The sequence below is a fragment of the Euphorbia lathyris genome, chromosome 1, assembly GCF_963576675.1.
Source record: "Euphorbia lathyris chromosome 1, ddEupLath1.1, whole genome shotgun sequence".
Classification (NCBI taxonomy): domain Eukaryota; kingdom Viridiplantae; phylum Streptophyta; class Magnoliopsida; order Malpighiales; family Euphorbiaceae; genus Euphorbia; species Euphorbia lathyris.
Window position 1 is genome coordinate 94,150,141 of NC_088910.1, and position 17,024 is coordinate 94,167,164.

A 17,024-nucleotide genomic window follows, 5' to 3' on the forward strand; every position below is an offset into this window, starting at 1 on the left:
TTTTCTCTGATACTTCATACTCTTTTTCTTTAATTTGTTTTGTCAATATGTTTGTTTCTCAGCAGCAATATATTAACCAGTCATGTTTTGTGTTTGATCACATGGAACAACCAATGAAAAACAAAGGGAAAGCCATGACATACGTGGATGGTGAATCGAAATTGCTTAGATTTCAACAAAAATCAGATTCGAGAGGTTACAAGAGAGTCTCCAAATTTGAGTTCAACTCTTTTAGTGTTAAACCACATCTCTTTATGTTTCGGTTTAAGTGGAGTAATCTCTCTAGTTAACACACTGTGACATATGGGAGTAGATAATGTGCACAGTTCCATATCCACCAAATGTCTGAAACAACTCATCTTAAACATTTTCATCTGCTGTTTTGACAAATTATTCTTCACTTTCTTCATTACATCCAAGTCAACCCTCACTGTGATTGATGCATTTACATTCAAGCTAAAAAGATACTTGAATTTGATGCCTTTCAGACTATCATCCAGAGATATTTCTCTCTTTCTCTTATTGGAATCATATTATAAAAAAAATTGGCATAAAAAATACTTCGCAGTTATCAATTCTTTCGCAGTTAACCCAAGTGCGAAAACAAAACAAGCAACAAATATTTCGCAGTTACAACAACTGCAATGCGAAAACAATTGTTTTAGTAATTCCGGCAATCCCTTCGCAGTGTCTGAGATTTGTTCATTAAGAAAATTATTTAATAATGAGCATTTCATTTATTTGTTCACGAGATTTCCTCACGAACAACTTATTAATTTTGTTTATGAATTTTGCCCGCAAACAGCTCGTTAATTATGTTAAAAGCTACGTAGTTTTGAAACCGACAAAACTAAAATTTCACACGAAACTATGTCGTTTTACATTTCCTCTTTTGTAGAAATACTATTACTAAAAAAGAATAATAGAATCGAGCTTGTCAGTCCATAAACATTAGGGGTGTACATCGATTCGGTTTAAACCGCATACCGAACCGAACCGAGTGAATTCGGTTTCTTAACAATTCGGTTCGGCATCGGTTTTAATTTTAAGTATATTTCGGTATTCGGTTTAACAGAAAATGTAAAAAAACCGAACCGCACCGAATTACACATATTTTACATTTATATATATATATATATATATATATATATATATATATATATATATATATATATATATACACATATTTTTTTTAATTATGGTTGAGATAATAACTGAGGGCGCGCGTTGGCGCAACGGTAAACGTTGTTGTCGTGTGACCAAGAGGTCACGAGTTTGAGTCTTAGGAGCGGCCTCTTGCCAAATAAATTGGCAGGAGAAGGCTTGCCCCCCAGTACACCCTTGTGGTGGGACCCCTCCCCGGACCCTTGCTCAGCGGGAACGCGTAGTACGACCGGACCGCCCTTTTTATTGTTGAGATAATAACTCAATATAGATATATTTTGGAAATATTTCAATTTTTGTTGTTGTTTTTGTTGTTGTTGAGGTAATGAGAATATATAGTGATTTTTATTTGTTATTTATTATTTTTAACTTAATTTGGTTTGTTCGGTTTAAACTGAACCGAATCGCATATTTTGGTTCAGTTTTAATTCGGTTTTACCTATTATTCGGTTCGGTGTCGGTGTGAATTATTTTGATCATTTCGGTATTCGGTTTTTTCAGTTCGGTTCGGTTCGGTTTTGTACCGATGCACACCCCTAATAAACATTATAATCGAGCTAGTTCATGAGCTTGTTCAAGGCATCCGCTGTTTGAGAATGTGTTTTGAAGGAAAAAGCTGCCAAATAGAAAAAAGGTATGAAGAAGACGATCAGGATCTCACGTGTGGCAGCTGTTGGAACAAAGTCCTATCTATAACTGAAACTGTGTGAGCTTTCAAGCCGAGTTTTGGCGTTGTTTAAGCTCGATTCATTTAAGAATCGAGCTTCAAAATCATGCTCAAACTCGGGATTTTTTTTTATAAATCGAGCCGATTATGATCGAACTTTTATGGAGCCGAATGTCAAGCCGCTCAAAAGCGACTCGGCTCATTTACAACCCTAGTACCAACCTAGTTGGGATGTCCGGATTCTTCTAAACTCTAGCTTCTAGGTTTTACACACATAATAATAATAATATGACCTCAAATAATCAGCTCGACGTATGGATCATATGGTACATCGGAAGTATATGTATAGTAAAATCTCTCCAAAAAAAATTCCTCACATACATGCATATTGAAATATTGATTGCACTTATTTACATATACATATATATATATATATATATATGATTTACAGGAATATGGAAACAAATTGAGCAAAAGTCTTGTTGAAGGAAATACCAAAACTTAAAAAAAAAAAAAAAAGTTGAAAGCGTAAATCAAGAGATGACAGTTACAACAAATAGAAGACATTCAGAAATAGAAGTTGAGAGAAAAAAAAAATGATAAGTAAACATTAGCAGCAGTGTTGAGCTTTTATGCTATTACACGATTTTTAATACACACATCAACGAGCAACTACTCTTGGAAATGTTTGAATCAGATAGGTAGCATGGGCTGGCTATAAGTACAAAATGGCTCAAAACTTCTTATTTTATATATAAATAGACTCTTGAGCTATCTAATTCAGGGCAAGTCACACATTTGGTCAAGAAAAGAAAAGAGAGCAAAAAGTATAACATATGGGTGACAACACAAACTACATTTTCTTTTCATTCAGTGTCACTCATCCCAAATTAACTAGTTCAGAGACCCCTTTTTTTTTTCTTTTTGGGAACTTATAGCCTAGGTATCATATTTGGAAACTTTCTGACTTCTCTATAATGTCAAAATTAAGGTGTACCTGGCACAGGTATTGAGGATCAGAATTATCACAACTGAATTGTATGCTTCGCTTCACACCATGATCTGCGGAATTTTGGCCAATGACGCTTGGATTTTCTCCTCGTCAAATGACAAGTCAACCATATTTCCTTGCAGATACCTCTCATATGATGTAAGGTCAAAATGGCCATGTCCACACATTGCCATAAGAATCACTTTTGCTTCTCCAGTCTTCTTGCAATGCAGAGCTTCCCTAATGGTGGCTGCAATTGCATGAGTTGGTTCAGGCGCAGGTATTAACCCTTCAGATCTAGCAAATTGGATAGCACCTGCAATACGGTCACAATATTACAACTCCAGAGGAGACTCCGTCTCACTGAGCCAAAACTATTGGATGGTCTATAATCATTATTAACTAGAGCTCCTCTCTTTTTAATGGAACCTATCAAAAGTGTAAGCTGCCACACGAATTCCTTTGGGCTTGAAGCGTGTATAAGTGCTGAAATTTAACTCATAAATGGGATTTACAGACTCAAACTCTAGACCTTTTGATTTAATAGGCTCTAATGCGTTAAATAACCATTCAACCCAAAAGCTTATGTTGATAAATAAGGTTACAAGAATGGTGTTTATTATCTCTAACATAATTCTACTGAAAATTTAGAAATCACATTGCAGCCATTTATGGGATAAACTTACTGGTTTAAGTGCAGAAAAAGGAAGAGAAGCTTACCCTGAAAGCACTCAGTCTGAGGAATTGCCATTGCCTCCATGAAGCCCAACTCATAGACATGTGAAAGCAATGGTGCCATACCGTGATAACGCAATCCCCCTATAGAACAGAGAATATGCTATTGGTAAAGAAGGATAAGAAATTTGAACATGACTCCTTAATTGAAATTCTGCATACCAGCATGAATAGGGTCAGGAATGAAATCGTGCCCTAGTGTATGCATCTTCATTAATGGAGTCATCCCAGCCGTATCACCAAAATCATATGCATAAACGCCTTTTGTTAGTGAAGGGCAAGCTGCAGGTTCAACTGCTTTTATTACAGGGTTGATTTTCCCGTTCAGCTTCTCCCTAATGAACGGAAAACTGAGTCCTGCAAAGTTGGAGCCTCCACCAGTACACCCTATAATCACATCAGGAGTTTCACCTATAGCTTCCATTTGCTTCAGGCATTCTTCACCTATAACTGTCTGGTGTAACAAAACATGATTGAGCACACTCCCCAAGCAATACTTAGTATCAACATTTGATGCTGCTACCTCCACAGCTTCTGAAATAGCTATTCCTAAACTTCCTGGGCTTGAAGGATCCTTCTGCAGGATTTGGCGCCCTGACTCCGTAACAGTTGATGGTGACGGATGTACTTTTGCACCCCAAGTTTCCATCATTAATCTACGATATGGTTTCTGATCATACGATGCATGAACCTGCCACACCTATACAAAGATTCAAAATCAACGTAAGAAGTAATTATGTTTAGCATTTGAACCCAAAACATCAAATGGCACTAGTATGCAGAGAAACAGTAAAGTTCAACAATGATTACATGTCTAGAAGGCAATTTGACTTAAATTATATTAATTGCATAGGAGATTATAATGAAGCTGCAATTGATAAACATTTGCAACATAGGAGTAAAATCTGGATAATGAGATATTAATTCGGTAAAGCAATAAGGATTCTTACCTCACAGCCTAGGTCAAATAAGCTGCAAGCAAAGGCTAGTGAACTTCCCCATTGGCCAGCACCTGTTTCTGTCACAACCTTTTTTATGCCTTGTTGTGCATTATAGAAAACTTGTGGAACTGCAGTATTGGGCTTATGTGATCCAGCAGGGCTGACGCCTTCATATTTGTAGTAAATTTTAGCCGGTGTACCGAGAAGTTTCTCTAACCTCTTGGCCCTAAATTCAACTCAAAATTCATATAATGCTCCTAAGAGAGTGCAAGGTACAAAACATACAAATAATAGCATACTTTTAAAGAATACAAGACTGAACCTGATCAATGGAGTTGGTCGCCAAAGGCTGTATATATCAAGAACTTCTTCAGGTATGTCTATGAATCTTTCAGTACTTGCTTCCTGCTTAATCAAGGCATCAGGAAAGAGAGGCGCTAAATCCTCTGGTTTTATTGGTTCATAAGTTTGTGGATGCAGTGGTGGGGGAGGTTTCAGAGGAAGATCTGAAACAAGATTATACCATTGGCGAGGAATTCCAATAGCTTTCGTATCAGCATTTAAAGCAGCTTTTGCTCTTGTACTACACCCATTTGAGGACCTTAAACTCCACCGATTTGGCTTCAGTTGAAAACAACCAAGCCATTGCTCCTCTCCTATGAAGACCAAAAACATAAAATGAAGAATAAAGAATCAGCAATGCAGCAAACAGACGACAATTAGGATGCTAAAACAGATTAATCTCGTTCTCAAATTCTACTAGATATCAAATTATTTAAAGTTGCTTATTTTCTGCAATATAAACGCTTTTAATGCGCCTTAATGTAATGTTGAGTAGCAGAACCCCTTTTTATCTGTTCGTTCTGAAATTTATGATATGCAATAGCTCCTAAAACAAATTAGAGTATATTTTCAAAAACTATCATGTTTATTGACTCGGTCATTGTTCCATTCTTCCAATCCTTCCTAGCTACTCTTGAGACTAAAACCGAACGCATTTGTCAATTAAATTTTAAATTTCAATTATCAATAAACATGAAAATACATTTCATGGACAAATTAGATTCAGTCGGAAAACAGAAAACCAGCAGAGATTGTCTATTTCACTGGGTTTTTTAAAGGGTTTCCATGAATCATACTTCATACCAGATCATCTATGTGTAGTGAATCAAGTAGTAAAGTTATTGAAAGAAGAAAAAATTCAAGAACGGTAAGGAAACAGAAGAAGTAGGTTGAAAATTGAGTAGTGTTACCTGAGGTGCAGATCCTTGAACTTGATTGAGTTGAAATAGGGAGTGGCTTTGCAAAAGCGGCCATTTTCGAGTTTCAAGTTTAGTTGACCCAAAACTTGCTCCAATCCAACAACATCAATGGCAGCTGCGCGTGTATTTATCTAGCGGTTGTTGTACTTGTCATGTGCATTGTTGATATATTGAAACAAAGTAAATGGATCCCATTGAATTAGAAATTCTGAAAATGTTCTCTTATAAATCTATTCCATAAAAGGATATATGTATGACCAATTTAGGTTGCTCATACAAGCCCTATATTTTAGAAAAAATAAATAAGATTCATAATTGACCTCTTAAAAAAATAATAATAAGGATAAATTTTAAATTTACTTTGTTGAGAAGTGCTGATTTATTGTTAATATTTGAAATGATAAAATTTTGCACCTAATAATATTTCTGAGTAGAACTAATTTTACTCCTACTTGAAATTTGAATAGACCTTTTGTATTAAATGTTTTTGAATAAAAAACCTACTAATAAACGCGTAGATTTGTCTTTTATTAAAAATACCAAATATTTCTATTCCAGTTTCAGTTAAATATCGTTTGATCGTTCGAAAACGATAAATAAATACTGAAATATAAAATTATTCCATCAATTCACAAATGACACAAATAGCCCAAATACATCAGATCTAGCCCTAGGAATTAAATCTATTAAACCTGCAAGATAATAAACGTTAACTGCGGGTACTTTGGGGCCTGTTTTTTGGATTTAACTACGACGCCGGACTCGATCAAGTAGGACTCATTTATTCCTAAGATCTTGCATGTCGCATGCAATTATTCCGAAGCCTAATTTAGATGTCTAGATAGATTTTAACAGAAACGACTAAAATACCCTTATCTCGGGATTGATTTTATCTTCATTTGCAAAGATGGCTGAAATGTATTAAATTTACCGAAAAAACAGAAAACCAAAACTACCCGGACAAGAAAACAAGTTTCTGCCCGAAAAGTTCCCTGTCACCGATTTGGGAAGATCCCCGATCGAGGAAAACCTTTCGGGCAGACCCTTTGTTTTAGTGTCGGAACCAGAAAACAAGGGGAGAAATGCGAAATTTAAATAAACAACGTGCAAACAGTATGGAACAGGCTTTTAAAACCCTTCAGATGTTACCTCTGAGACGCTTTTCCAGTTTATTTGTAAAAGATAGGCCGACGAACATGTGATTGAGACCTTGAGCAGCAACCTAGACCCGTGCAGCAAGAGATTTGAAGTGATTAGAATGTGGTATTCCACTAGACTAAACCGAAAACCATCGATTTGGAGTAGATTTGACCCAAAAAGGTAAATTCTAGAAGTGTAATAACTCAGAATTGACGTTTAGTGAAGAACAATTGTGATAAACGTGTTTCTTCGAACTAAAACCTTTGTAATTTGTGCATTTGGGGTGTTTCAACCGCTCAAAATGATGTATTTTTTGGTAAGCTTTATGTAGAAAACCTCACTTTTTCACTCAATTTCACTTACTTTCAAGTGGATTTCACTTTATTTCAATCAATTTCACTCTTTTCCACTCTTTTTCTTTCTTTTTTCTTTCCAAAATGTGATTCTCCACCTCTCTGTTCCTGTCTTGGTAGTTTACTCTCCCTTTAGTAGTGGAGAGTGGACAAAAACTGGCTAAAAGCTGCCCGAAAACCGTCAAAGATCGCCGATCGAAGACCCTCATCCTCGATCGAGAAACATGTCTTCGATCGAAGGTCCTTTTAGACTTCGAGTATTTTAATTTCAGAAATGCTAGATCAAAAATAGAATTTGATAGAATAAAGTAAAACGAACTAAAATGACTCAGAAAACAGGGTTCGGGTCCTTAGCTCGTATCTCGCACAGCGTGTCGTGTGGAGTCCACCTACACCAACTATTAGCTAGAGTGTAACGTAAACCCATCACTAGGGTCGGAAAAAGTCCATGCTCACAACAGTTAAAAACAATTATGAATCAAAGATGAGCATGAGTGAGTGTGTTTTCAATATATGCCAAATATAGAGCGTTATGCATAAGGTGTTTTATTTTCATGGATAAATAATAATTGAGTTGCAACAGTACTACTAACCTTTCAATTCTTACTAGAGGGTAACATATCTTATATCAAATTATTATTTTTTGAAGATAAATTTCATTAATGAGCCATGGAATGGAAAAAGTTCAGAACAGAATCAGAAATAAAAGACGGGAAAACATCAAAGAGGTTAAGACTAGCATATAGATTAGCCGCCCGAGCCAAAGCATATGCAAAGCTATTAGCTTGTCTTCTAATAAAGCAGACAGTAGAACCGCTGTTCAGTAATAAGGCAGATCGGCATTGATTGATAATGTCCCCAAACTCAGAAAGATCTTCTCTTTTGGAATAAATGGCATTGACGGCTTCCAACGAGTCCGACTCAAATATCACTTTATTAATTCCCACTTCACTGGCCCATTTAATCGCAGAAAGCAAGGCCCAAGCTTCCCCTTCTCTAACAACCATCACCCCATCGATCCTTGTCGTCCTAGCACGCAGGAAAACACCCTCCTCATTCCGGATGACAGCGCCACTTCCCGTCACTCCGAGCATAGTGAAGAAGCTAGCGTCGGTGCAGCAGGACAGAAATCCCGGTGGCGGACGGTGCCACTTCTTCTCACAATCCGATAAGGTACGCGTCTCACCTCTAATATTTCTGAGATTTCTGGTAATCTTCCACTCCTCCAAAATCCTTTTGCTCTCTTGCACAATCGACAATGGTGTTTTATTCAGCTGCTTCCAAAACCTTTCATTTTGGGCTCGCCACCAATTCCACAGAATCATCATAAACAGTTCAGCCTGACGTTGCTCGCCTAATCTGCACATTTTAAAAAAGAGCTCTGCAAAATTATTCACGTCTTCCCCAAATCTGTAAATCATATCCGCTAACCCCGCCTCCTGCCACACTTCCTTCATTTTCGAACAGAGAATGAACAAATGCCATACATCTTCCATGTCAGAATTACACATAACACAGCAGGTCTCCAAATCAACACCTTTTTTTCTTAATCGGAACCGAGTCGGAACGGAATTTCTCAATAATCGCCAGCAAAAGTACCTTACTTTATACGGTATTTCCGCTTCCCAGACAGCTTCCCAATTTCCTTTCTCCCTCAATTCATTATTATCAATAAGGACTTCAGTTTCCAGACGATACGCACTCCTAACCGAATAGCATCCGTTCCTGGTATCATTCCAGATGAGTTGATCCTGGCCACCCCCTTTACTTGCACCCGATCTACAAATAGCAGCAATATCCGACTCGGAGAAGATTTCCTGTAGTAATTCAACATCCTAGCCCACCGAGTTTGGAATGAACAAATCACAGACTTTTAAGTTCTCAAGGCCCTCAACCACAGGTGTTGTGATTTTCTGAACAAGTGGATCGGGATCCAAGGGTCTTTCCAGACGTTAATTGACTTTCTGTCTCCAATTTTCCACCTCCCTCCTTTGTTTAGCAATAATTGAGAACCTCAAATGCTACGCCAAATATAACTAGGTGAATGACCCATTTTTGAACTTAAAAAATCCCCATCAGGATAGTATTTAGCTTTGAAGATCTTACTGACCAGCGAATCAGGGGAAGACTGTAATCTCCATCCTTGTTTTCCCAACATTGCTAAATTAAAGGCCGTGAAATCCCTAAAGCCCAGGCCCCCTCCTTCCTTCTGCACACATAACTTGTTCCATGATAACCAGTTAATTCCTCTTGAACCATCTCTTTTGTTACCCCACCAGAATGAATTGAGCATCCTCTGAAGCTCTTCAGCAGTAGAAATGGGTAACATAAAGACGCTCATATAATAGATGGGCAAAGCTTGACCAGCTGCTTTTATTAAAACCGCTCTACCAGCTTTTGATAATGGCTTGGCTCTCCAGGACTGTAGTTTCCTCCACAACCTATCTTTTAAATGAGCAAAGATAGCTTTCTTCTTGCTTCCCACCAGTGACGGCAACCCCAGATAGCGCCCTGTGTTGATTGGTAGGAACACTCCCAAGATATTTGAAAGACCATCAGCAAGCATGATGTCGACATTTTTACTGCAAAGGATCCCAGACTTAGAAAAGTTGACAGCCTGGCCAGACGCCTGTTCGTACACTTCTAAAATTCTCTTCATTTGTCTACACTCCTCAATACTTGCTTGGAAGAATAAAAAAGCGTCATCGGCGAATAGGAGATGAGAAATAGGAGGAGCTCTTTTGCTCACCCTTACACCATGAAGACGTCCTCTCGCCTCCGCCTCCTTAATAAGTGCTGACAGACCCTCAACACAAAGGAGAAAAAGGTAAGGGGATAGTGGATCTCCCTGCCTCAAGCCACGCTGTGGTAAAAAAGGGCCAACCAATTTGTCGTTTACCTTAATCGAATATCTCACAGACTTCACACACATCATGATATATTTGATCCAAGTCTCTGCAAAACCCAATTTTCTTAGCATAGCTTCCAGGTAATCTCAATTTACTCTATCATATGCCTTACTTATGTCAATTTTGAGCGCAACTTCCCCTTTCTTACGATTCGAATTCTTTCTCATACTGTGAATAACCTCAAATGCAATAAGCACATTATCATGAATGGATCTGCCTTTGATGAATGCTGATTGATTCTCTGATACTAATTTGGGTAATATATTCATCAAACGGTTGGCAAGAACCTTTGATATGATTTTGTAGACAACGTTGCATAAGGCAATTAGTCTAAGATCTTTCATTGATGCGGGTTGTTCACATTTAGGTATTAATAATTGAATCATTAATACTCGTAGGGAAAGTACCTTTTTCAAGCCAGAGTTGTGCCGCTCGAAGAATTTCAGATCCTAGCATTGGCCAGAAGCGTTGAAAGAAGCTAGGACCAAAACCGTCAGGGCCCGGAGATTTGTCCGGATGCATATCAAACAGGGCAGCATGAAATTCCTCAAGCGTAAATGGAGTTAACAGGTCTTCATTATCACTTACAGACACTTTAGGCTCAATTTGGTCAATTACCCCCTCGATCTCGTTTTCATCCGATGCAAACAGATTAAGGAAATAATCTTTCGCAGTATTGCAGAGTTCGTCTGAGTTAGTAGCCCAAGTTCCATCCTCACGTTGCAATTTAATGATTTTGTTCCTCTTTCTTCTCCCGTTAGCCACCGTATGGAAAAGTTTAGTGTTTGAATCACCTTCCTTTAGCCATTGAATTTTTGCTCTTTGCTTCCAATGATCCTCAGCTTTGAGTAAGCCATCAATTAATTTTCGCCTGACCAATTCGAACTCCGCCAGTTCCCCATCCGAACTTGCTGCTTATTATTATTATACTTAATTTGATTTGATTTGAACCAAAACACAATAATTGGATATCATATTAAATACAAGTTAATTAATTATGCAAAATTATATTAAATAAACCAATATGAAATTATATATATATATATATTATATATAAAAATTGCGTAAACATCTGGAACAGAAGACGAAAGAGTGATTATCAACATATTATAGTTCGTCCGCTTCAACATCTAAGAGGCTGGACCTTGTTAAACTAATTAATAGGGGTAAAATAGAAAAAAATATATGAAAAATCTAAAGTAACACGTAATATGAATAAAAAAAATCTCTCGAACAAATAATATGAACCGAATTGAGTACTAAATTAATTTTATTTTTTTGTAAATTTATTAAAATTATAACATATAATATATAAAAAAAATTACAAAACATATTCAATTGAAATATAAAATATCTGGATTGAGGATTTTTAATTGAAGATTTTTATTTGCAACAATAAGGATAAATATGTAGTTTTACTCAAAATGTAGTATTTAAACATTATTATGGTAAAATTAATTAACTATATTTTAAATTACATATTAATATCTTCTTGTAAAAAATTACATATTAATATTACCATAATGTTCAGTATAGAGCATTTTTTTTTTTTGGTATCTAGAGAAACGCAAAAAGAAGTTCTTTGAAGATGCTACTATACAATTAATAAGTTTTTTTTTTATTTGTATAGAACATTATGTTGAGTATAGAACATTTTTTGTATTAAAAGAAGTCCTTTGAAGATGCTATTGTACCATTAAGATTTTTTTATTTATTTTTTTTACTAAAAGAAGCACAAAAGGGCTTAATAGAAAAGCTGATGCAAGTATTTTTACCATTTTGGGGAAGACGGGTTGCGGGGCTGTGTTCCGGGATGAAAATGGTGGTTTCAAAGCTGGCAGATCAGAGGTTAGGGAGGGGCTGATGGAGGTCAGGGAGGCTGAGGCCTGGGCTTTGCTGCAGGCGATTACTTTGGCGGGGGAGGTTGGTCTTGATCGGGTGTTATTTGAATCGGACTCTCAAATTCTGACAAATGCTATTGAATCGGATAAATTGGATCAGTCGGAATTTGGGGATATGGTTTCACAATGTCGTAATCTTTTGAACTCTAACAATGGATTTACTATCCATTTCATTAGAAGACAAGCAAATGGAGTAGCTCATGCTTTGGCTAGAGCGGCTTCCCAAAATGCTAGTCCGTGTTTGTTTGATGTTACTCCAAGTTGTATTTCTGTTTCGATGTTAAACTTTTGCCATATTTTGGCTCATTAATGAAACTTTTCTTCAAAAAAAAAAAAAGAAAAGAAGTACAAAAGAACTTAATAGAAAAGCTTACTAAGGTACTGTTTCATAAAATTGAAAATTAAGCGGTGAAAAAATAAATACTGAATTTTAAGTGTTAAATATTATAAGTACTGAAAATATTAAATGATGTTAATATTACAAAAAATATTAGTTAATAATGTTTTTTTGGACTGATTAGTTGATAATGTTTAATTTAAAATATTAAATTAAATATTTTGACTTATCAAAATAAGTCATTTTTAACTTAATTAACTAATTTAAATGATGGAGAAATAACAATTATCAAACACACTTTTTTTTATAGAAATTGGGACAAAACAAAACTTGGACAGGGTGAGCATCCATGGTCCAAGAACTGTCAAACTCGCAATATATTAATAAAAGAAAAAAGTGAGTGTTTGAACAAGAGAATAGGAAGGAGAACAAACAAAAAGAAATGGGAGGAGAAAAGATAGGAAAAATCAAGAAAAACACAAGTGTGAAATACTACAAATGTCATCATTGATAAACCTGTGGCAAAAAGCAGGAGCTGAAGGCCACCAATTGATCACTGAGGAAGAGACTTCAAACTTTGCCAATGCATCAGCAACTCTATTTCCGTCTCTAAAGATGTGTGAAAAGAGAATGTTCATCCTAAAGCAAATGCTGAGATAATGCAACAACTCTTGTCGAATACTCCAAGGAACATCCATGGAACGATGTCTAAGCAGATTAACTACGTACATTGAGTCTGACTCAATCCAAAGCTGATGTCAATTTTTCTCCCAATCAAGTTCAATTGCGAAAATAGCGGCTCTCAATTCAGCCATATAAGCAAAAGAAGGATGAGTAGAAAAAGCAAAACAACATTTGGGAAGCCTCGATAGTTGCGAAAAATATCTCCCGCTTCTGCCTTGCCAGGTGTGCCAAAAGCAGAGCCGTCCACATTGACTTTAACCCAGGCCGGAGGAGGTTTAAGCTAATGGACCGGAATAATGTTGGCAGCAGAACAATTATCAAATACATTTAAATTAAATAAATATTTAATATTTGATTTAAGTGATTAAGTAAATTATCAAACAACACTTAACTCGAAGGAGAGAGATTTATGGAAAAGTTGAATCGTCAACCCTTTAACAAGTATTAACCGATTGGTGAGCTACCAATGACAGCTTTTACTTTTTTTTTTAAATAGAAATAATAATAAATTATCAAATTAAGAGTGGATCACATATAATTAAGTAGTTAAGAGGTTAATGAACTAGAGAAGAGAATAATTTATGGAATAAGGTACTAAAATAAGTCTAAGGTTTTTGAAGAAATATTAATTGAGGCTCCACGTAAAAAAAACAAATGTAGACTTAACATTTATAAAAGAGTACTAATTTAAGCATTGATAACAAAACGGCATACGTTATTCATATTACTCCGTTAAGTTCTTCCAACTGTACATAGAGAGAAAAATAAAAACTTAACGGAATAATATGAATGATGTATCATGTTTTGCTATCAAGATCTAAATTGATGTTATTTTATAAATGGAGCTTAAATTGATAGTCCTCAACAAACTCTAGATCTATTTTGATACCTTATCCCATAATTTAATAAAGTAAGGTTTAATGAGTGACTTCTACACTGATGTGTTACTAATATAACATATGTATCAAGTAGTTGAGGATGTATCATTTTTATCAAAGTCAAACATACCACATCATTAAAGTTCGCTAGTCAAACTCCTCTTTTTTGCTAACACTATAAAATACATGCTTTTATTTATTATTTTTTTCAAAAATAAAACCACATTAAATACATGAAAAGGTCATGTATGGAACCCTAAAGAACCAAATACGAAAATAAATTAATCAATTCTGAACATATAGAATATGACCCACGTTACAACAATCTCAACACCTAAACATGAGTAGGCATGACGACCAATACACAAATTAACATTATCAATTCATAACAATACCTTAAAAAAATGGATAAATCCTAATGTTTTCGGAGAATCAAAATGGTACAAATTTAAGGTAAGTCAATCTTAGCCTACATTATTGAAATTTTGAAAAGACGAGTTTAAACTCTGTTATTTCAGACGTAAAATATTTAGTGTATTATTAAGGGTAAATTCTAAAAAAAATCCCTGTGGTTTGGCCGATTTCCAAAAAAACCCCTGTGGTTTGTTTTTACCAAAAAAAAAGGAGCGTGGTTTACGCCGTTACCCGAAAAACGGAAAATGACTTAACACCGTTAAAAATGCTGACGTGGCAAGGGGTAAAGTTGGAAAAAAGATTTTTTTTTCTTTTTTCTTTTTTCTTTCCTCATTCTTCTTCTTCTTCCTCCTCCTCCTCCTCCTTCCCCTTTCTCTCTCTCTTCTCTTTTTCTTCCTCTCTCTTCTTCTTTTTTTTATTCTTTTTGTTTTGTTTCGAATTCAGATTTCCGAAATCAGAAATCTGAAAATTCCAGATTTCTGGAAATTTCCAGATTTCCGATTTGGAAATCTCCAAATTTCCTTCTTTATATTCTTCTTCTTCTTTATCAAAGAGAAGAAAGAAAAGAAAAGAAAAAATGTCTGGTCCTCGAGAAACAAATATTCAATACCCTTTCAAAGCCTGAAAATCTCTGATTCTCCCTCATTTTAAATCTATTGATATTTTCTCTTTAATCATCAAAACGGCTCTTCTAATCTGCGTTCTCGTTTCAATCTTCATCTTATTTTTCGCTGCTTTCGCTAATCAATTTCGCTTCTTTTCTTCTCCTCGATGCGTCCAATTTTCAATCCCTCATAACCGGAGGCCTAACAGTACCAGAGGTTACGTTTGGTTAGAGGAAACACCTGTGAGACCGTGGCCGGAAACATCGCCGCCGTATAAAGTATCGGAGGACACGTCGAGGTTCATGTATAATTGTACCTATGGTTCGCGGTCGGCTTTGAGGATTGTGCGTATAATTAAGGAGAGCTTTGAGCTTGGATTGGAGAATTTGATAATGGTGTTGCGAAAATATGATCATAATCAGATGTATTATATTGGTGCGAATTCGGAGAGTGTTGAACAGGATGTGATTCATTCTTATAATATGGGTTATGGCGGTGGTGGCTTTGCTATTAGTTATCCTCTAGCTAAGGTTCTTGTTAGGATTTTAGATGGTTGCATTGATCGGTATAATAAGTTTTATGGCTCCGATCAGAGGATTCAAGCTTGTCTGAGTGAGATTGGGAGGAGGAGGAGGAGAAAGAAGGAAAAATTAAAAAAAATCAGAATTTCCAATTTTACCCCTCTATTTTAACACTGTTAAGTCATTTTCCGTTTTTCGGGTAACGGCGTAAACCACGCTCTTTTTTTTGGTAAAAACAAACCACAGGGGTTTTTTTGGAAATCGGCCAAACCACAGGAGTTTTTTTTGGAATTTACCCTATTATTAACACATTAAAATACTCTAATATTTACCGGGAGAGATTGACAACTGAAAAGAAGGTACCTTTTGCTTTCAAAGGCAAGTCTGCTCATTTATTTGTTCTTTTCTCGTATCACACAATCCACTTGATAATTTAAGCATCAAAAACTATTATTGTTTGGCTAGTCCTGGTAACAAGGATTAACAGAAATTAAATAGAGAACAGGTAAGCTCCTTCGTAATGAGAGAATCTTGATTTACCAAGCATAATTCCTGATGGTTATTAGCTCTCTCATCTTCAATTATCTTAAATTAAACCTGAATTCTGCATTTGCTCTTTGTGTTCGGTGGTTCAGTCCTCTGATCATAAGAATTTACACTGTTTAAAGGGAATTACATTGGTTAAAAAGGAGGATATAAAAACGGGAAAAACGGAAATGCAAATAGAGGTTGTGATTCGTGAATTATAAATGCAAGAATTGGAGTACATGATATAAGTTTTAGGAAGAAGGTTCTGTAGGAGATTAACATAAGATATACGATTGGGCCTAAACTATCAGCTCGAGCTTTTAGTGCAATCGGTTTCATGATATGGTATCAAAGCCTCTAGGACCAAATGGTCGAGGGTTCGAGTCTTGGCAACCTCATTAATGTGTGGAATTAAAAACACATGGCGGGATGAGCCTATGTTGTGCTTGCTGCAAGCCCAATGGGCATTTGCGTGTGGGGGTGTGTCGGAGATTAATATAAGATCTACGATTGAGCCAGGTTCATTATGATTCTAGGCGCATCCCATAAGATAAAATGCAGAGAAGATTAAACTAGTTATTAGTGTTCATACACCTTGCTTTCTTGCTCAAGTTGAATTAGAAGCATGCTGCACCTAAAGCACCTAGTAACTAACTTATATGAAGGACATCTGTCCATTTTCTGCCCTAACAGTGAGCCAGTGCTACGATCAATTTGGAAATAACACCCATTAAATTTATTGAAAGCTTCTGAACATAAAATTAAAAGAAAAAGCTTTACTCACCTCCGCGTTAAACTTGGATTTCATTAGTTTGTGTCATCTACCCCAGACTTCATATAACTGAGAGCTTTTACAGCCTTCTCAACTTCCTCAGTGAAACCTCAATTCAGCCTCTTTGGCAAGCAGAACAGTTCAAAACAACCTCCACGAGTAAAAAGAATCATGTCAGATTTGATTTCACGAGAATTTTGATGAACGATGATAACTAACCAG

At 36.0% G+C, this 17,024-nt stretch overlaps 1 protein-coding gene across 1 annotated transcript; it reads right to left on the minus strand.

Annotated features, from left to right (window-relative positions):
* Positions 1-2,411: 2,411 nt before the first annotated feature.
* Positions 2,412-5,994, minus strand: LOC136207370 (uncharacterized). The gene is made up of 6 exons (XM_065998638.1): positions 5,752-5,994; positions 4,821-5,154; positions 4,508-4,724; positions 3,720-4,257; positions 3,543-3,641; positions 2,412-3,138 (listed from the first exon to the last, which is right to left on the minus strand). Exons 1-6 carry the CDS (start codon positions 5,813-5,815, stop codon positions 2,882-2,884), a joined length of 1,509 nt encoding a protein of 502 aa, XP_065854710.1. The 5' UTR covers positions 5,816-5,994; the 3' UTR covers positions 2,412-2,881.
* Positions 5,995-17,024: the final 11,030 nt, after the last annotated feature.

Excerpts from the sequence above, each read along its gene's own strand:
- LOC136207370 (XM_065998638.1), bottom strand. The coding sequence starts at position 5,815 with ATGGCCGCTTTTGCAAAGCCACTCCCTATTTCAACTCAATCAAGTTCA. Across the intron at positions 5,155-5,751 it reads TTCAAGGATCTGCACCTCAG|GAGAGGAGCAATGGCTTGGT; the intron begins GTAACACTACTC and ends TGGTCTTCATAG. Across the intron at positions 4,725-4,820 it reads CGACCAACTCCATTGATCAG|GGCCAAGAGGTTAGAGAAAC; the intron begins GTTCAGTCTTGT and ends AGTTGAATTTAG.